Source organism: Protopterus annectens, chromosome 2.part0 (genome assembly GCF_019279795.1).
Source record: "Protopterus annectens isolate FY-2018-M chromosome 2.part0, PAN1.0, whole genome shotgun sequence".
Taxonomy (NCBI): domain Eukaryota; kingdom Metazoa; phylum Chordata; order Ceratodontiformes; family Protopteridae; genus Protopterus; species Protopterus annectens.
The window spans coordinates 573129582-573151822 of NC_056728.1; the positions used below are offsets into that span (position 1 = coordinate 573129582).

Consider the following 22241-nt stretch of genomic DNA (forward strand, 5'->3'; position numbering starts at 1 on the left):
TTATTTCTGTATTATCCAATCTTTGTACTTGTACACATATCTGAAGTCATTTTATATTGTCCTGCAACTTTATTATCATGTGTGTCATGGAGCTTTTCTCCCCGGGCCTCTACTGAAAATGGACATATATCCAGTTAGACTAGCCCGATCAACAAATGTAAAATAAATAAATAAATAATAAATAAAAATTGGTGAACAACTGGAAGGCAGTGGTGAACCCAAAGGACAGAGCTTGGAACTGATAGTGATTGCCTCCCACCCAGAAGCATAGAAACCTTCTGGATCACCTCGCAATACTGACATGATAGTAAGCCTCCTTGAAGTCGACTAAGCTTATCTAATCACCCTGCCTTAAAAGAGGTAGAATGGACTGAACCATGACCATCTGAAGTTTGGCCTACTTGACAAAGTGATTCAACCTGCTTAAATCCAAAACTGGCCTGAGGTCCTTGTTCTTCTTTGGAACCAAAAAGAATCTTGAATAGACCATGGATCTGAGTTGGTCTGGTGTGACCTCTTAGGTAACTAAATTTTTTAAAAACGTTTGGATTTTGATGGCTGCTGCTCTCTCTGACAGGGTGGTACATCTGGGAGATGTTTCACTTTCAACTTTGGAGTACCTAAAAATGGAATTGTATAGCCTCTGGATATGACTCTCAGCACCAAAGTGTCCAAGGTGATGACCTCCCTAGCATTCGTTTGTACAGCCGACCCTCAACTGCCTCCAGAGAAGGACAATCAGGCACAACCCTTTAGGGCCAATGAAAGGGCTTCCAGGAGGAACCTCTGGGGAAACCCCCGATTCTGTGGACAACCCCAGCTGCAAGGACAGCGCCCATTGTGGTAACCCCCTCCACCTTGCAGGGGGGGGATCCTAGAATGACTGTTCTGCTTTCCTAAAGATGAGACACTCTCACCCTTCCGGTTCATAGAAAAGGTCCGCTGAGGGGTGGGAAAACAAATTCCCATGGCAGACAGCATCTTACCATCTTGGTAAGTGTGTTCTTAACCTTCGACCCAAAAAGACAGGAGATGTCGAGAGGGGGTGTTAATAAAGGACACCTTGAAGCAGTCCACAAAGTCACACAGCCTCATCCAAGCATGACAACACATTGCTATGCCGGTGACAACAGCTTGGGACATACCATCAGCTGCACTGGACAGCAAATGCATGGACACATTGGCAGTAGACTGTAAAGTAGACAATGGAGTCTCCAAGGTCTTCTAAAACTCTGGAGTCTGCTGAGTCTTGGTTAATCTCAAGACTTCTGAGATAATGTCCCACTGAAGTCTGGTCAAGTGGACTAAATAGCTCAATGCCCTCACAGCAAAAGTGGCTGAGGCACAAGAATACTTACCCAGTTGGTCCAACACCCAAAACTCCCTATTTAGAGGATGAACCCAAAACTCTCAACCGAGATCATCTTCTTAGTGGCTGCTGCTACCATGACAGCATACGCAGCTGGATCCTTATTCCAGCATTGCCAGTCTTTGGGGGGAGGTGGATTTTACCTAGCTCCTTGGGGATTGGTTCCACCATATTAGGCTCCTTCCATCCTCTCTGGGACTCCAGCTCAATAACAGCATCTGGTGGAGAAACTATCCAGGATGTGGATGGGCCCACCCAAAAGGCCTCCAGAAAAAATGACTCTTCAGAGATGGGGCTTTGGCAGTTCATCCCCCATACTGGTGAAGCAACTTGAAAAGGTCACCAAAAGTGCCATCCTTATGAGGGAAGTTTGGAAACCCCTCTCCTTCCTCGAGGTTGGTGTCCTCAACAAGGAGACTCCACTAGGGAGTCCAGGTGCTTCCTCTTCCACTGTGTCTTGCTAGAAACCTCCCATCTTAAGGACTCTAGAGAGGAAGCAGCAGAGGCTGGGGTTCCAAAAGGAAGGGCAGACTGGATACGACTGAGACTGAGCTGTCCCAGAACAGACTGAATCGTGTCCACAGGAGCAGATGTCAAAGAGGAGGGGACACTGGCTGAACATGACTACTCCTTCACCTGACTGGAGAACATCCTCACCACAGCATCAAAAGTGGAGGCAAATGCAGGCCCACTGCAGCCAGTGGACCTAGGGTCCAAAAAACCCAAGGATGCACCAGCAGACATTTCAGTCTCCCCGACACAAAGACCGGAGTAAAACTATCCAGAGCAGAAGCCCCGAGCAAAAAGGTTGAGCATGACATAGGAATCACTGAACCCTACCCACCCCTGCCTTGATTTCCTGGCTCCAGGGCCCACTAGGATTTGACACAGCTGGAATTGAAGAAACCAAGGTATAGTTTGGCACCAGAATCAACCAAGCCATCAGATCCGACCATAAAGAAGGGAAGACAACAGTCTCGGACAACCTTGGAGCCAAAGGGCCCAATGTGGAAACCATGGTAACAGAGCCAAAGCTTCAGGTCAAAGACCAGAAGTAGAAGGAATATACCCTAAATTGCATTTGCAACTGTAAAAAGGATCTAATCAACTGTTTTAACTCTGTGACTCCTAAACTCCCAAGCATTTGGGACAACCGAGCCAATGAAACCACAGGAGGAGGCTTGGAGACCAACATACTGCAATGGGTCTCTGATGACCAGACTTAACCTGGAGAAGTTCAGATTGGGATGGAGAAGAGGAAGACTCTGATGAGAATGCCCACATGGTGGAGGGAGAAAAGGGCAAAAAAGTTCTGCCCGATGGGGCATCCTTCAAAAGCAAGGGACTCAGCACAGAGACAGAGCCTTTCCCCCAACCAGCACTAAAGGAGATCAGCTCTTAGGAGTCATAGCCGATGAAGAAGCCAAAGCTGTAAGGGAAGTTTAAGTATTTAGGACCTTCAGTTCTGCCACAGCAGGGAAAGCTGAAGGGGTAGCCAAGCACTTTTGATCCCCCTTGGCAGCCTTGGTATATTGGAGCTTCCGTGAAAATTATCTCCTTTACTGGAGGAGGAAAGGGAGTACTGACTAAATGGCAGAAGCCCCTTAAGAGCTAATTTGGCTCTCCTCTCATTAATGGTACTGGAACAGAATGACTCACAGATGGCACATGGGGAGTCCAAGTGTGAAGCCCCTTAACAATAAATGCACAAATCATGTACACCCTGAAGCTTATGTCCACAGTCCAAGCACTTTTTAAATCCCCTCTCCATACTAACAATACAGTAACACACACTAAGCCAATAACACTAAGAACTGACCTACAGCTACTAGAAAGGACAACCACCAACAGCTAGCTAAAGAAACCACACAATACAAAACTATACCAAAAAGTAGGACCACCCAAAAGCCCTACCTACCAACCTAACAATCCAAACCCACAATCTGACACACCCCACAACTATACACTAACCAACTAACACTGACACACAGGGTAGAAAAGAAAAACAATGAGAAAAACTAGGTTAAATACCCATAATGGATACATGAAATCAGGAGCACTAGTCCACGCTGACCTACTTACCAACTTAACAATCCAAACCCACAATCTGAAACACTGGACAACACAACTATACACTAACCTACTAACACACAGGGTTGAAAAGAAAAACTACAAGAAAAACTAAGTAAAACACCCATAACGGACACATGGAATCTGGAGCACTCGACCACACTGCTAGCCCTAAGCAGCAAAGGATTATGGGTAGAGATGGATGAATTTGACAGGATGAAGCCTTGGGAATGTGTCTGGCCTCGGATCTGATAAGTTGAATCCTGACAGAAAAGTCAATATCGAATAGGAGCATTTCATTAATATACAACAGCAAAGAAGAAATACCTACTTGAAAGTTCTGTCATAATGACACACAAGTTGTGAAAAGACCTCACTCTGCTCAACTGCATAGCACACTTGCTAAGTACAAATATTTGAGTCAATCGGAGGACTCAGTTGTGAATCAGAAAGCTCTAACAGTACTAAAGACCTAGTGACAAACATTTAAACACAGAAAACCAACACAAACAATTAAACATCTACAAAAAGGGGTTTATTTACATTTCAATCACTTGTTACACTATAAGACAGGTCATCATTTGTGGCCATATCACGTATCTGTGAGACAGCAGCTTGGCCATTTACTGAAAATAAGAAGTTATGTACCTACCATAACGTTCCATGTTAGTTGTCTTCTCTTGCCTTCTTTCTTGCTGGATGGGTTCGGAGCCGATCCTCGGCTCCGACTTGGCACTTGCTAAGCTTGAGAGCTAATTTTACCAGCTTGAGGCAACCCTATTATCCCATGATGCAAGGCGGAGACTACCCAGATCTCGTTTGGTAGCTAAGGAAATTATGGAATATATTCTTCCAACTGTAGAGGAGGAAGAAAAAGTAACAATACTAAAAATGACAATCATAATCATCATAATCCTCTGAAAGGGATCAACCTAATCTAGTGACACTAGAAGCTGATTAGCTAGAAAAAGGATAAAGCCTCTTAAGAGAAGAGGCATAATCTTCTCGGTCTGACCAGGCTAGGGGATGGAGGGGGCGAAGAAAGAAGCGAGAAGACAACTAACATGGAACGTTATGGTAGGTACATAACTTCTTAATGTTAAGTTGTCAATCTCGCCTTCATTCTTGCTGGATGGGACCGCGTCCCTAGCACCTCTATCCTGGGTGGCTCAATGGAACAGACTCTTGAGAACGGTGGAACCAAAATTCGCTCTGTCTCTGGAGGCCAAGTCTAATTTGTAATGTGAAACAAAGGCATGAGGAGAGGCCCATGTGGCTGCTGCACAAATAGTGTCTATTGGAAGTCTAGCCTGAAAAGCTGTAGATGCAGCTAGAGCTCTGGTAGAATGGGCTTTTGGCCTAGAAATCAACTCTTTGCCTCTGAGCTGATAAATGTAAGTAATCACAGAAGACAGCCATCTAGATAAAGTCACCTTGGAAACTGGAAGGCCTTTCCTGCTCTCTGCATAGGATAGAAACAGTTGATCAGATATCCTAAAATGTTTAGTTTTGTCTAGATAATATCTGAGTTGGCGGTGAACATCAAGACAATGTAATTTTTGTTCCGCTCTATCAGAATAATTTGGGAAAAAAACTGGAAGATCAATGGATTGATTTAAGTTAGTCTGATGCCACTTTGGGTAAGAAAGACGGATTAGTCCTTAGAGATACCCTGTCTTTGTGGAAGATTAAGTAGGGAGGACGAATGCAGAGAGCATAAAGCTCAGATACTCTCCTGGCAGAAGTAATGGCGACTAGAAAGAGTGTCTTCCAAGAAAGAAATTTCAATGAACAGGCAGCCGCAGGTTCGAAAGGGGGGAGAATCAAGGCTGTTAAAATTAAATTTAGATCCCACTGTGGTGGGGGGTCTCTAATCGGAGGTTTAAGTAAAAAGATACCTCGAAGGAATGCCTTGCAAAGTTTATGTGACATAATGTTGTGGTCCAAAAGCCTATATGAAAATTGAAATGGCTGCCAGCTGAACTTTTACTGTGGAGGAAGAGGATCCTGAATGAAAAATCTCAGCTAGGAAGTCCAAGACCGAATGAATCGGAGCAGTATAGGGGTCTATATTCCTAGCTTTTGCCCAGAAGGAGAAACGTTGCCATTTACTAGTGTAAATCCTTCTGGTAGAAGATTTAAGGGAAGCTACTATGATATCCCGGACGGGATTAGAAATCATAGGAAGCCTGGCTAAGGATGGAAGTGGAGAAACCAAGCAGTGAGGTTGAGAGAAGGTATGGATTGGTGCAGCTGCCCCGACTGGTGGGTCAGAAGATCTGGAACCGGGTCCAGATGCCATGGCTGTACCAAGAGATAACGATGTAGGAACGGAAACCATATCTGTCGAGGCCAATAAGGGGCAATGAGAATCAACTTGTCTCTCAAGGCGGTTGCTTTCTGAATTACTTGAGGTATCAGAGGAAAGGGGGGAAAGGCATAAAGAAGTCCTCGGGGCCAATCTTGGGTTAGAGCGTCTCTGGGGGGATGGCCTGGATGGGGGAAGAGAGAGAAGAAGTCTGGGCATTTGCTGTTTTGAGGTGTAGCAAAAAGGTCGCAGCAAGGAAGGCCCCACTCCTGAAAAATCTCTTCCGTCACTGATTGTTTGAGAGACCACTCATGAGGCACGAGAATAGCTCTGCTCAACCTGTCCGCTATGATGTTGGATTTCCCGGGGATATGCGTTGCTATCAGAAACCGCTGAGAAGAGATTGCCCACTGCCAAAGTCTAAGAGCCTCTCGACACAGTGGATAGGACTTGGTTCCGCCCTGTTTGTTGATATACCACACTACGGACATATTGTCCGTTTGGACTGCAATAGTTCCCAGGGGAAGAGAGTCGTTGAGGGCTTGCAACGTTAAAAGCACTGCTCTCATCTCTAGGACATTTATGTGCAGATGGTATTCGAAAGGTTGCCAAGTGCCATGGACCATCCTGCCCTGATAATGCCCCCACCACCCGATCAGGGAGGCGTCCGATGTAACTGTGGCGACCGGGGCAGGAGGAACAAAGGGTCTGCCCTGATGGACTTGAGGGGACGATATCCACCAGGTCAGATGCCTTTTGCAAGTTGGAGTTATTGTGATCCTGTGACGCATGGGAAGTTGTTGAAAGGACCATTGGGCGAATAGCATCCATTGTAGAAGACGCATGTAAAAGCGGGCAAAGGGGAGAAGTGTTATGGCGGCCGCCATAAGACCCAATACTTTCAGAGCAAATCTGGCCTGAATTTTGTTGCTGAGAAGAATCACCTGGACGTGACTTTGAATGTCCAAGATCCTTTGGTCTGTTAACTTTGCTAAAAGTTGTACGGTGTCCAATTTTGCGCCTATAAAAGTAATAGATTGACAAGGCGACAAGTCAGATTTTTCGAAATTTATAGAAATCCCTAGCCCTCTGCAAATGTGAATGGTGTAATCTCTGGCTTGGAGAAGTTGATGCCTGGTGGTGGCAGTGAGGAGCCAGTCGTCTAGATATGGAAACACCTGGAATCCTTGATGTCTCAGGTGAGCCGTAACCGCTGCCATACATTTGGTGAACACTCTGGGGGCTGTAGTGAGTCCAAAGGGCAGGGCCCTGAATTGGAAGTGACTGGTCCCCAGCCGAAAGCGGAGAAATCTTCTGGAGCGCCTGTGAATTTTTATGTGATAGTACGCATCCTGAAGATCTACCGAGCACATCCAATTGTCCTTGCCCAGAAAGGGTAAAATGGACTGAAGCGTGACCATCCGGAATCTTGTTTTCTTTACAAATTTGTTTAGTTTGCTCAGATCTAATATTGGTCTCCAGTCCCCTGTCTTTTTTGGTACTAGAAAGAACCTTGAGTAGATTCCGGATCCTATTTGATCTGCTGGGACTGGCTGGATGGCTCTTTTTGCTAGCAGTTTTGATATCTCTGGTACTGCTAGTTCCCTTACACTGGGTGGAACGTCTGGAAGGGTTCCCTTTTGCTGAATTGGGGTTTGAATAAAGGGAATTTTGTAACCCTCGGATATAATCGACTGTACCCATTTGTCTTGAGAAAGGGAAAGCCAGGCTATTGGGTACAGCGATAATCTTCCCCCGACTGCCTCCGAAGGTGGACAATCGGGCAATATCTCAGGGATGCTGGAAGGGTTTGTCAGAAAAAGGCTCTCTGCTACCCTGATTCTGCGGACCCCCTCTGCCCCTAGGGCGGCATCTGTTGTTGTTACCCCCTCTGCCTCTGGGGGTAAACTGATCTTGTGCGTCAGGCGTGACTCCTTGAGATTTGCGGAACCACATTTTCCCTCCCTTCTGACCTTTTGGGTAAAGTCTTGAAGGGGTGGAGAAACGGACTCCTACGGCAGAAAGAGTCTTGCCATCTTGTTTGCATCTAGTCAAAGTGTCTTTCACTTGAGGTCCGAACAAGGTCGAACCATCAAAAGGGGAGTTTGTGAAGGGTCCCTTGAAGGGGTCTGCAAAATTACAAAGCCGCATCCAGGACTGACGCCTTAAAGCCACTCCTGTGCCTGCGGCCCTACTCGCTCCATCGGCTGCATAAGAAATGAGCCGCATGGAGGAGTTAACAATGGAGTTTAGGATTCCTAGCTGTGAGCTAATCTTATCCTGAGACCCAGCAGCTGACGGATCCTGTAAAACTTCTTCCAACTCTTTAAGAGCATCTCTTTGAAGGCGGGTGAAGTGACACAAGTAGTTCAGCGATCGCATGGCAAAGGTCGCTGAAGAAAAAATCCGCTTGCCGTACCTGTCCATAGTCCTAGAATCCTTGTTAGGAGGATGGACAGGTACTGAAGGATCAGCTAGTTCCTTCTTGGTGGCTGCAGCCACCACCATGGCATCAACCGGGGCACCTTTTGTCAAATATTGCCTATCAGGTGGGGCCGTAATTAATTTAGAAGGCCTCCTAGGAATAGGTTCCACCGAATCCAGGGCCATCCACGCCTTCCGAGCCACCACATCCATAAGAGGGTCGAAAGGCGGAGACACCCAGGAGGTGGAGGGGTCGAGATCCGAACGCCTCCAGGTATACTGACTCGTCCTCAGAAGGATTAAGGGAGGGCCAAGTTCCTCCTCTGCTTAAGGAGTTCAAGGATGTCTGAGAAAGAGACATCCTCAGAGGAGGACCTTGGGGATCCCTCCGACTCATCCAAGTCAGTATCAGATGTAATAGACTCGGGGGAGTCTAGATGTTTCCTCTTACATGTCCTCTTACGCGGAGGTTCACCTGACGGATCAGGAGAAGCCTAGGAAGAGGAAGATATTCCCAATGGGGAAACCTGAGGCATTGGATCTCTGGGTCCGGGAGCAAGAGAGTGGGAAGAGATGTCAGCAGGCACTGTAGTGGGAGGAGCTGATGGAACTGACCGTTGACTACGCCCAGGGGCTAGTACACTCATCACCTCGAAGGCTCCCCCATCAGAGAGACCGGAAGGTTCCCGCTCCGAAGAGATAGGAACTTCAGGCCTCACCGAGAGGGAAGGCTCCGAGGCAGATGTCGGGGCTGAGCTCACCAACGCCGAAGCCCCGAGAGGGAGAACGAGGTCGGACAAGGGTCCAATGCCACTCGCCCCCTCAGAGCCGACGAGAGAGACCAGACGCCCGGATCCCTCCAATGAAAGCCTCAAGGAGGAAATCGGAGTGGAGGACGATGGAGCCGAAAGGGGTGGTTTCGGCTCCGAAGCTACAACAGTCACGGCTCCGAAGAGCTCCGGCTCCGATCTCTTTAAGAGAGTCGAAGGAGGAATGTTAGGTGGATGTAAAATAGCTACCGTCTGTTGAGACGGGCTATGGAGCATTTGGGCCACTGCCTGAGACTTTAATAGTCTACTCACCACTCTCTCGAGGTCGTGATCAGACAGCCTGGACGACCGAGAAGAACGGCTCCGATGGCTCCGCTCCGAGAGCAGGGGTGATCTTGGAGCCGAACGTATCGATTCCAATGAGGGGGATCGAGATCTCTTTTTAGAGATAGGTGGAGCCGAAGGAGCCGAGGATACGTCGGCTCCAGCCGGAGTCGACACTGAGTGTCCAGATCTGGCAGTATCAGCGCCAGATGGAGCCGAAACTGTGACTTCTAAAATGGAAGGATCGGCTCCGGCCGGAGCCGATCTCGACACTGAAGAAGCAGAACCAGTAGCCGACGGCTTGGGACTTGCAGCCGAAGGCTTGACAGGTTTCGAGGGCTTCCCCGGAGCCGACTTAGTCGGGGAGCTCTCAGGCTTTAATAAGCCCCTCAATATTAATTTATTTCTGCGCTCCTGCGGGACTCTTGGGCTGAAGGCATGACAGATAGCACAAGAGTCCTGCAGGTGCAGAGGTCCCAGGCAGTAAACACAAGAAGTGTGACCGTCTGTCAGAGACATCTTCTGACAGCACGAGTCACACTTCTTGAAGCCTGAGACCTTTGTGTCCTTCGACATAGCTGTGTCGAGGAAACACAAGTGACAAAGAAAACACAGACACACACACACAAATAACACCCAATCCAATAATCTAAACTAAACAGGGATACAACACTCAAACACACACAAAATCCCTGACAGGAAAAATTAGGAAAGGGGAAGGCCTAACCTAGGGAAGGGGATAAATAACCCGAAAAAAAGGGAACACTAACAGGAATAGGGTTAAAATAAACGTTAAGGTTCACAAAACAACTAAGGTTATGAAATTTAAAAGGAGTGAGACTAAAAGTCTTAATATGAAGAAAACTTACCTAGAGCTGGTAAAAGAGGCACCTCGTAAGCGAAGCGGCAAACGAGATCTGGGTAGTCTCCGCCTTGCATCATGGGATATAGGGTTGCCTCGAGCTGATAAAATTAGCTCTCGAGCTTAGCAAGTGCTGAGTTGGCTCCGAACCCATCCAGCAAGAATGAAGGTGAGATTGACAACTTAACATTAATATTTCACGTGAGAATTTAAAGCAATACAAAACCTTAACATAAAGTAAACAATGGCATAAATAGGTTACCTTTGCTCCATGTTTGTGAAGGACTTCTAAAACATCATTATGTGCTCTTTCTGATGCAACGTGCAATGGTGTCATGAACCTAAAAATTGGGAGGGGAGGTGATAAAGTACAGGATCATCACTCATAGTTCACTCAACAATCAGTCATTATATTTAAGTTACTGCTTCAAAAAACATCTCCAAAACAAAATTAAGATAAGTATAATGTGCTCTTAGGCTGCTTCCAATGTGCATCCCTTACATACATGCTAATAGGTACACATTTGTAGTTATAACATATAATGTACATTTAAAGCTAATTTACTCTGTTGCTCATGGGACATTTGTTAGCACAAAAAGGACCATCTCCCACATGCAGCTGGACTAGTTTTGTAATGACCACCACCCAGAAAAGCACATTCAACTTTACAGTGGATATCCGAAAGCAATCACAGTCTTCAGTACTTCAGGACAGTGACTCTAAGCACAAACGTAATGAAAAAAAGTAGAGGATTTACCTGCACAAACTTCTGATATAGAAGTGCTCGCTATGAAAGTCTTAGAAATACAGTAAGAAAGACTTCTAGGCTGACTCAAGAAGTCTATTATGTGACTGAGCCGGGGGGGGGGGGGTTGGTGCTGAACATTAGCAGGATTTTCCGGTCACTGTTATTGATGCCATAATACAAACTAAACATAACTGAGCTCAATAAAACTAACTCCAACTGGTGTCAATTCAGAGGGATATAATGTGCTTCAGCTTGGAAGGAAATGGTCGACAGCCCTATCTGTTTCACCAGGAATAGGCAAAACATCTCTCCCACAGCTTCCACGTTAGCTAAAACACTTTTTATCCCATTTTGCCTTTTTTAGGTGGAGTCCTCCATTTACAATTTTCATCTTTTTTTTTCTTTTTAAACAAAAAAAAATCTTTATTAAATTATGACACAGGCAATCTTACATATAAATAAATTAAGATAAACCAAACTGACATAATTTCAGTTGCAAACATTATACATTACAAATCATGCTGAAACTGTAGCTGCAACCATCATACATCAATTATAATATATCCAGACATTATTAAACACTATGCAGCTCATTCAAATCCTGCCTTCTTTTAAACTACATTCCACTTTTACATGTACTGATCCCACAATTCCCATTTTTCCTATGTAATTTGCACCTACCCTTTTCTAAAATTCCAAATTCCAATTGCTTTCTCCAGTTGTTACTATCTTTGCTACTTCTAGTAAAGTTGGTTTACACTTTGATTTCCATTTTCTAATAATTGCTTTTTTTGTCAGCCATCATAATTAGACTCAGCAAGGCCTTACACAGTGTTTAGGCAATTCTGATTCTGTATCATAGGTCAAAAAAATAACTGCCTTTGTTACACCAATTTGCTTATCCAGTATTTCCGACAAAGCAGCCTGCTTATATAATTTATTAAATTATGACACAGGCAATCTTACATATAAATAAATTAAGATAAACCAAACTGACATAATTTCAGTTGCAAACATTATACATTACAAATCATGCTGAAACTGTAGCTGCAACCATCATACATCAATTATAATATATCCAGACATTATCAAACACTATGCAGCTCATTCAAATCCTGCCTTCTTTTAAACTACATTCCACTTTTACATGTACTGTTCCCACAATTCCCATTTTTCCTATGTAATTTGCACCTACCCTTTTCTAAAATTCCAAATTCCAATTGCTTTCTCCAGTTGTTACTATCTTTGCTACTTCTAGTAAAGTTGGTTTACACTTTGATTTCCATTTTCTAATAATTGCTTTTTTTGTCAGCCATCATAATTAGACTCAGCAAGGCCTTACACAGTGTTTAGGCAATTCTGATTCTGTATCATAGGTCAAAAAAATAACTGCCTTTGTTACACCAATTTGCTTATCCAGTATTTCCGACAAAGCAGCCTGCAGAGAATCTTTAAAGAATGCCAACTCATCACGCTCCCAGAAAGTATGTTCCCAGTTACCTCTTTCTTCTCTGTCACACCTCCAACATTTGCTGTCTACCTGAGGAAAAATAATTTGGAGTCTACTTGGGGTATAAAAATACCTATGTAAACACTTCCAAGCAAAGATCCTAAATCTCCTACAGTTTGCTGCATATTTGGGAGACATACATATATCACCCCCAATGTTTCTTTGTGAATAGCTTATTCAGTCTCTCTCTACAATTCTTTTTAACCTCCTCTGATTGATTCTTATAGTTACCATGCAATATTTTAATGCTCTACTTATTAATCCTTCCTTAATAGCAACTTCTGTTCTAGACTCTAATAAAAACTCTACCAGTGCTGGTCTTTCGTTTAGGAACCCCTATTTCTTTATCTTTTCCTGTACTCTGATATCAGTCCTTGATAGGAAAGGCAATCTCTAACCTGCAGCACAAATAAGCTCTTGGAGTCTCCCCATTCTATTACCGTTCCCTCTCTAGTTATTTGCTCCCAATACCTTAGTTCCTTGGCCAGTTTTCTCCAATAAATTCCAGCCCCGTCTTGCCTATTGTCTGTATCCCTAACTGCAGTCATCCCTCATCGGCAGAATCTCCTTTCTGCATTCCCATGTTGGCTTAAATACTTTCCACTACTTTATGAATATAATATTCTGTATGATTATTCTTATTCTCCTTAAAGATCTGCATCCAAAATTCCAGTCTCTCCTTGATTCTTAAGCTTCACCCGTTTCATCATCATCATCTCTTTCCACTTTGAATTATAGTTTTCTGCTTGTGCTATACCTCTTCAAATTGAGTAATCCCAATCTACCTTGATCTACTGGAAGAATAAGCTTAACCAACTTGCCTCTTGCTGTCTTCTAATTGCTATCCACATCTTCTCCTCTGGTTGATTAAAATATGGCTGACCTGTGTGTAAGACTAAAGGGACTAAAAACATTTTAACTGCTTGTGTCTTACTATGACTTAAACCTTGGCACAAGTATGAATAGGACATGCTGGAGGGATAGATTCATAACCCAGAGGCTTCCCATGCTTTGGAACAGGATCCCAGTTCGTATTAGGCAGAGCCCCTCACTGACTCACTTCAAGAGAAATCTTGATGAGTGGATGGGAGATCGTAAGTTTACCCCAGGGGTCACATCTGTGTCACTGCTAGACAGGGGCACAGTAAACTAATTCTATTATATAAGGGGACCTTCATTGTGTCACTACTAGACAGAGGCACAGTATTCTAGATTTATTCTGTACATTTTTGTACCATTTCATGGGGTGGCAAAAGCCACATCACTATGGCTAGGCTTACAAATGCCCCAGGGCAGATAGCCTAGTACTATACTATGAAACTATGAAACTATGAGTATCCATATAACAGAGCTTCCATTTTCTCAGCTTTTGTACTATCTTTTGTTTAGTCGCTTCCCACATATCCTTAGCTGCCACACCAGAATCATTTTAATCCATACTCCTAAGTAAATCATTCTGCTTGGGGTTGGGAGGGTGGCCTAATGGTTAAGGTGTTTGCCTTACAAATGCAAGGTGCAGGGTTTGAGTCTCTCAAGGGATAATTGGCTAGGCTTAAAATGGCGTGCAAGAGCAGTTAGCTTAGTACTAACCTATGAACCTATCATGTCCCCATAAATATGGACATTGCTGAACCAATTTGTGTGTGGGTACATAACTTACCGCTACTGCTTTCATTAATTTTCTATCCTGAAAAGATATGAAACTGTCTCAATATGTTCCACAACACTGTAATGTCCCTTTCTGGTTTAGAATTTGTATCTTAATAAAGTCAAATCACACTTGTTTAAATACTGCACTGCTAAATACCAGGAGTCTAAACAAGAAAATACCTGACCTCAGTGCCTTCCTGCACCTTGAGCATATCAACATTTGTGTAATTACTGAAACATGGTTCCAGTTTCGAAAAACACTCTTTTTTTTTTTTTACCTGGGTTTAATACCCATCATTCATTCAGATCTTCCAGCAATGGAGACGGTATCTGTATTCATGCATAACCTTATTACCTCATGACAGCATCCATCATGACAATGATCTTGAAATCCTAAAAATCTCACTGTCAACAAGCAAAACAAATTACTATAGCACTGCTGATTACAGAACCCCCTTCTATGTCTTCTGCTGCCCATGGTATTGATCTAAATCAACATGAGCTCTTAACTATTAAAGGAGAACCGCACCCACAGACTGAAAAAACATGTCTATTTCATCAAGTTTTGATATTTCCTATATTTTAACAGCACTCTGGGACCATTTACAGTTTTTTTGAAATTTTTATACGTAATTTTATACTCTTGCCACATGGGGGCTAGCATGTTGAAATTGTTTCCAAGTTTTACTAAGCCTCCTGCTATCCCACAATGCAGTATTTGTCTCAAAACCATGACATCACGGCGGCGTCCCTGTTTCACAGTTGCTGTCACAGTATTCACTTACATCCACTCTGTTGCTTCAAACACAAACTTTTACAAAACAATGGTTGTTTTTCAGTGGCTAATTACACCACAAGCAGTTGAAATTCCAAAGAACAGACTATCAAAGTTTTTTTTACTGCAGCTTATTGTTAGACTTGCTAATTTTAAAGTCTTTTGTTATCCTTGGCTTGTAGTTCTTCTATTCATCTCCCCTCCCCCTTCACACCACCTCCCTAGCTGTCAGAGAACTGAAGGTAATTTGAGCTGCTTATGGCTGTGATTGACATTTCACAGCAGGAGTCTTGAATAATGGCTTGCTTACCTCTTACAGTCTTACTCTCACAGTGGGAAATTTTTTTTAGCTGCACCACAGGCTGTCAAATTTCCATCCATGCTCAATAGCACTTCAGGAGGCACTGTTTTGCAAGCCTTTTGATCTCCCATTCTCAGGCCTTCCTGTTTACTGTAGGTACCAAACATTTTGACTGCACACACTCCTTGCATCCCCCACACACACACACACACACTCCTTGCATCCCACACACACACACACACACTCCTTGCATCCCACACACACACACACACACACACACACACACACACACACACACACACACACACACACTCCTTGCATCCCACACACACACACTCCTTGCATCCCACACACACTCCTTGCATCCCACACACACACACACACACTCCTTGCATCACACACACACACACACACACACACACACACACACACACACACACACACACACACACACACACACACACACTCCTTGCATCCCACACACAGAGAAGTAGATGCCAAACAGGAGAGGACACCCAGGACTGAACCCTGTGGTACTCCACTTGTCACTGGTCTGATGTCAGATTTGGAAATCGCTACTTTCACAGTGTGGGTTCTGTTCATGAGCCAGTTGGCAACCCATCTTGTGACATAGGGATTTATACCTAGTTTAGTGATCTTCTCTATAATTCCAGAGTGGGGGATGGTGTCAAAAGCCTTGGCGAGATCTAGGTAAGCGGTGTAAACCATTTTACCCTCATCTATGGCTTTGGGGAGTGCTTCAAAGAAGTCAATCAGGTGTAGGAGACATGATCTGCCTTTTACTAATCCAAACTGGGTAGGGTCCGAGTTTGGAGATTACCAATGTCTTTACGAGTTCCACAATGATACGTTCCATGGCCTTGCAGACCAGGCTCGTCAGGCTAATGGGGCAGTAGTTCCCGGGGTCCGTCGTGGCTCCCCCTTTGTGGAGTGGGATAACCGTTGTGGTGCGCCATTCAGTGGGTACAAAGCCTGAGGTGAGGCTATGATTGAACATGGTACTTACGTAGGGTGCCGGTTCATTCTGTAGTTCGTGTAGAACGCAGCCTGGGATATTATCAGGTCCCATGGATGCTGTGTTCTTGGCTTAGGAGAGTGTGTTTTTTACCTGTGCAGCCGTGATTACAGGAACTTTGCATTCTTCCGGTATAGAGATGGGCCCTCTAGGGGGTGAGAGGGGAGTAAAGTTAGCACTGAACCTATCTGCTAGGATGTTGGCAATATCAGTTGGTTCTGTATATTTAGTGCCATTGTGCTGTAACTCAGAGCAGATCTGAGTGTTCCCATTTAGATTCTTGACATAGCTATAGAATGCTTTGTGGTTGTCTTTAGAGTCAGTGGCAATTTTGTTTTCGTAAGTAGCTTTGGTGGATTTTATGAGGGATCTCAGCTTCTTACTGAGGTTGACCAGGGAGTTCCTCCAGTCATGGGATTTTACTCTTTTTTGCAACAGTTTCTTTCTTCTGTTGTAGAGTTTGTTTATGGCAGAGGACCACCAGATTGGCTTCCTTTTTTTGGAGGATAACATCTTGGTTCTATTAGGGATAGCATGATCCATGCACTCATGCAAGTGCTTATAAAGTGCATTTGTGTAGGATTGAGCAGTCTTACCTCTATTGTCCATCTGCATGGGTGTCATGAAGTTTGCCACTTCTGTCTTAAGAAGCGTGAAGTTGGCTTTGGAGAAGTTTTTTACGATGGTTTCCCTAATTGGCGGTGGGGGTGGGATGTGGATGTCTAGGCTGATTAGCTTGTGGTCGGATCTGACCAATGAGGAATTGACCTCTGGTGTGGAACACCGGTTTCCCATGTTGGTAATGACCAGGTCTAGGATACTGCTGCCCCTGGTGGGTGTGTGAATAAGTTGATCCAAGGCGTATAAACGAGATAAAGTTACTTCTTCTCAAAAGTTTATCAAATTAGCTTTTAACTGTATCGTTTAAGTAATCTGCAAAACTTTCTACACATTGCGACCTTTTTTGCCCATTGGTTTGGGTGTTATTTGTGATATTTTGCAGCCACCCTAATGTTAATGGACAGCAGGCTTGTTCTTAAGCTCTGAGTTTCCAAAGTACAGACAAACAATTCACTTGTGCTGTACTGACAAGCTCGCAAAATGTGGTAAACCCACTACTAGTGAAGTTTAGCTTTTTTGGCTTGAATGCACCATAAAGTCTTAGAAGCCATGTGGCTGAAACACTGGTTTGTATTTAAGGGGTCATTAGCATACATCATGTGGACCTCCACTACAGGAGGTGTAACGTATTACACACTGAATACTCCAGCTTGACTTTTTGGAATTTTTATTAAGGTAGAAAGTACAAGATATTGAGGTGTCATAAAAGAACATTATGGCCTTTCAAAATGATCACCAGAAGAGTGTAATTTGGTTTTCATTTGGAAAAAATGAATGCATGTTTGTCTCCGATAAAACTGCCCTTTTCTGGTTTTTCATGTGTTTGCTTTTTGCCTTGCAGCAACAAATGGATTATTTCAATAATGACCGTGCACAGTGATGGAGGTAATCTTTTACCCCCCAGCATGCAAGTAGGGTGCAACCAGCAAAGCAATTTGTGGGCATTTAACCCATCTGCTGTAGCAAGCATCATAAACCTTCAAAAACATAAGTTTAACAGATGGCTAAATTTCCATCAGCTTAGGTAGTTGTCCAATAAAAGTTAGCGTCTTGAAAGCTGAGCATTCGAATTTTGTTGTACAGTCCCTACCTCCGTTGTTGATTGTTGCCCATATTCCCAATCAAGAATGAAAAGCAGACACACACACACACACTCTGTGCTTGCATCAAACACACACACACACACACTCTGTGCTTGCATCAAACACACACACACACACACACTCTGCGCTTGCATCAAACACACACACAAACACACTCTGCGCTTGCATCAAACACACACACACACTCTGCGCTTGCATCAAACACACACACACACATTCTGCGCTTGCATCAAACACACACACACACATTCTGTGCTTGCATCAAACACACACACACACACACACACTCTGCGCTTGCATCAAACACACACACACACACACTCTGCGCTTGCATCAAACACACACACACACACACACAAACACACACACACACTGTGTGCTTGCATCAAACACACACACACACACTCTGTGCTTGCATCAAACACACACACACACACACACACTCTGTGCTTGCATCTCACACACACACACACACACACACACACACACACACACACACACACACACACACACACACACACACACACACTCTGTGCTTGCATCAAACACACACACACACACACTCTGTGCTTGCATCAAACACACACACACTCTGTGCTTGCATCAAACACACACACACACACACACTGTGCTTGCATCAAACACACACACACACTGTGCTTGCATCAAACACACACACACTCTGTGCTTGCATCAAACACACACACACTCTGTGCTTGCATCAAACACACACACACACACACTCTGTGCTTGCATCAAACACACATGCACTCTGTGCTTGCATCAAACACACATGCACACTGTGCTTGCATCAAACACACACACACTCTGTGCTTGCATCAAACACACACACACTCTGTGCTTGCATCAAACACACACACACACACACACTCTGTGCTTGCATCAAACACACACACACACACACTCTGTGCTTGCATCAAACACACACACACTCTGTGCTTGCATCAAACACACACACACTCTGTGCTTGCATCAAACACACACACACTCTGTGCTTGCATCAAACACACACACACACTCTGTGCTTGCATCAAACACACACACACACTCTGTGCTTGCATCAAACACACACGCACTCTGTGCTTGCATCAAACACACACGCACTCTGTGCTTGCATCAAACACACACACACACTCTGTGCTTGCATCAAACACACACACACACGCTCTGTGCTTGCATCAAACACACACACACACACACACACACACACACACACACACACACACTCTCTGTGCTTGCATCAAACACACACACACACACACACTCTGTGCTTGCATCAAATACACACACACACACACACACACACACACACACACACACACACACACACACACTCTATGCTTGCATCAAACACATACACACACACACACACTCTGTGCTTGCATCAAACACACACACACACACACACACACACACACACACACACACACACACACACACACACACACACACTCTGTGCTTGCATCAAACACACACACACACTCTGTGCTTGCATCAAACACACACACACACACACACACACACACACACACACACACACACACACACACACACACTGTGCTTGCATCAAACACACACACACACTGTGCTTGCATCAAACACACACACACACACACACACACTGTGCTTGCATCAAACACACACACACACACTGTGCTTGCATCAAACACACACACACACACACACACACACACACACACACACTGTGCTTGCATCAAACACACTGAACACATAGTAAGCAGGAAATGACATCAAAATGTATGCACAAGCAAGAAATAAATTCATCTATGCCTACTATTTATGAATTTAGGACTGTAGCATTAGGTAACACATCGTTCGACTCAGAAACTGCATCCGTTAATCAGCTGATGATGCCAGTGAACCAAGTTTCTAAACTGCCATTCTCTTAGGTGATCTGTCAAAACTCTGTTGGGCCAATTAGTACTTTTCCAGGACAGGGGCTGTAATTTCCTGAGACTGATCCTGACGGGAGAAAAAAAAAAGCAGAAAATGAGATATTATATAATAATACCCATATTTATATCACATGGCCTGACTCCTTTGTATAAGACAGCCAGCAGTATGATGACAGTTTTTTGTCCCCTCTCATAGCAGAATTTTTTTACTTAGCTGTCTTTGAAGACTTAGTTTTTTCTAAATAAATGTCACACATTATCTTTCCTTCTCTGACATGGACACCACAATGTGACAATGGAAATATTTATATATTTAGTAAATTGTCTGTTAGGAGGGAGAAATGTGATAATCTGAAAAACAATCTGAGACATATCCAGGGACAGAAGCCGGTACCATTGGAAATTATTTCTCAGAGTGTCATGGCCTCTCCTTCAGTAGTAAAGCTGCAGCTCATAGGATTAACATTCCTGCATTGTTAATTCAATGGACAGCAGTATAATGCATTTGGTATAAGGTCTACCTTTGTAGTAACATAAACTAGGCTTACAATGATCATCTGACCTGTTCCTCCCTACAGATAAAGGTGCCCTGCATGAGGGTAACATGTGACTCACCCTGCTGTTCTTTCTGTGCCAGCTGGCATGTGACCACTGCTGCATCAGTGCTATCTTGTTCTTCTATGGATACACTTACAGCTCACTGCAGTGCACTGACTGATAACTATAACAATAACTAATTACAGTTCATAGGAGTAAGGCTATGAAGGAAAGCATCTAAAATTAAATTCATATCCAAATATGGGTATTGGCAGGGTATCTGAACTACTACAAATCTTTTTCTTGAAGATCTACTGTTACACTCTCTTTATGAAGCACTCCCGTATTTTAACAAATGTCCAAAATCACTAACTCAGGGTGATGAACATTTAAAAGTAAGATGTGCTGCACTAGTACGCTATCAAAGAATGCTCCAGTTCTAGAATATACATTTATCTTATAGAATTTAATCAATGCATGGATGGATATCCAGGGCAAAGACATCTTGAAGTGAGCCATTCTTTAAAATGTCCATTAGAAGTGGTATCAGCTTAAGTAGAAAGTGTCCTGGTCCTGCTGGTATCTGCCAGTGTCCCAATGTATTCACTTTAACAAAAAGCGTTACTATAAGCCAACCACTTTGATAAGGTCTGTTTGGTCATAGTGGTCTCAGGAGCAGTCAAATTAAAGAACCAAACAGTGGAAAAGGACATTTGTATTACTGAAAGAGATAACGTGGTAATAATGACATCAGGAATCTGTTATACCTTCCAGCTAAATGCCACCCCATTCTAGGTCTTCATTATTACTGTTACAGACCAAGAAGTCCCTCCTGAAACTTAATTGATCTGTCTCCAAGTTTGTTACAGTATACCCCACCTTCCTAACACACTCAGCTGATTTCATTGCTAAAGTTCTCCCAAACGTCTTCAGTCTTTCACTCAATTCTGGCAAAGTCACTGATGCATTTAAACATTCTATCTTATCCCACTACGCAAGGTTCCCAAACCTTCAAACTTTAAACACTGCAGACCCATATCAATGCTATATCCCATCTCAAAAGTATTTAGAAACAGACTCCTTTATGACCAACTCTTAACACACATAAGAATGAGCTATTATATGATCAGCAACATGGCTTTATACACTCCTGTAGTACTCTCACTGCCCTTAGCACAGTCACCAATACTTTAGACAACAACTCTAGCAATGACCATATCTCTGCAGGCATTTTCATTGACACGATTAGGGTCTTTGAGACTGCCAGTCAAAACTTCACCCTCTGTAAATTGTACAGTTAAACTTTGAAAAAAAAAACCCTGCAATTATTTGGTTCCAAAAAACTATCTCAAGGACAGAACCTTTCTGATGCTTGCTAATAACAACTTATCTGATAAAGGGACACTATATAAAGGGACAGTATATATGTATCACAAGGCTCTATATTGGGAGCACTTCTCTATCTTTATAAATGACATATCTTTAGACCAAGAAGGCCTTAACCTAGTGATGTAGGCAGACATGCACTGAAAGAGAATCAGCTGGGGCAAATCAGCTACTGGGATAAGAGTGGAATACGGGTACATGAACATGGTAACACTGCATTATCAGGTACTTGTTAGGCAGTGGATGGAATACTATGGGCAGGTCCAGACAGTGAACTCATAATGCAGGTAGAGATACACATTCCTTTCTAGCTGAAATGAAAGAAACAGGCTTATGATAAGTACTAAGAAAGCTTTACATGCTGTTTGGAAATATAAAGAGATCATTAAAATCTTGGATCCATATGGAAATCAGCTGAAATGACTACACATATACAAATATAAAGGTTTATCATTTCACCTACTTCCTTTAAGGAGCACATATAATTGATAGCCTTCTTACCGGAGTTT

At 43.6% G+C, this 22241-nt stretch overlaps 1 protein-coding gene across 1 annotated transcript in view; it reads right to left on the reverse strand.

Annotated features, from left to right (window-relative positions):
- Positions 1 to 22241, reverse strand: part of TNKS (tankyrase) — a 2150186-nt gene that overhangs the window by 1093784 nt on the left and 1034161 nt on the right. Inside the window, exon 11 of the mRNA XM_044060937.1 lies at positions 10390 to 10468. Within this exon, the coding sequence (XP_043916872.1) occupies positions 10390 to 10468 (79 nt within the window). The remainder of the gene's footprint in view (positions 1 to 10389; positions 10469 to 22241) is intronic.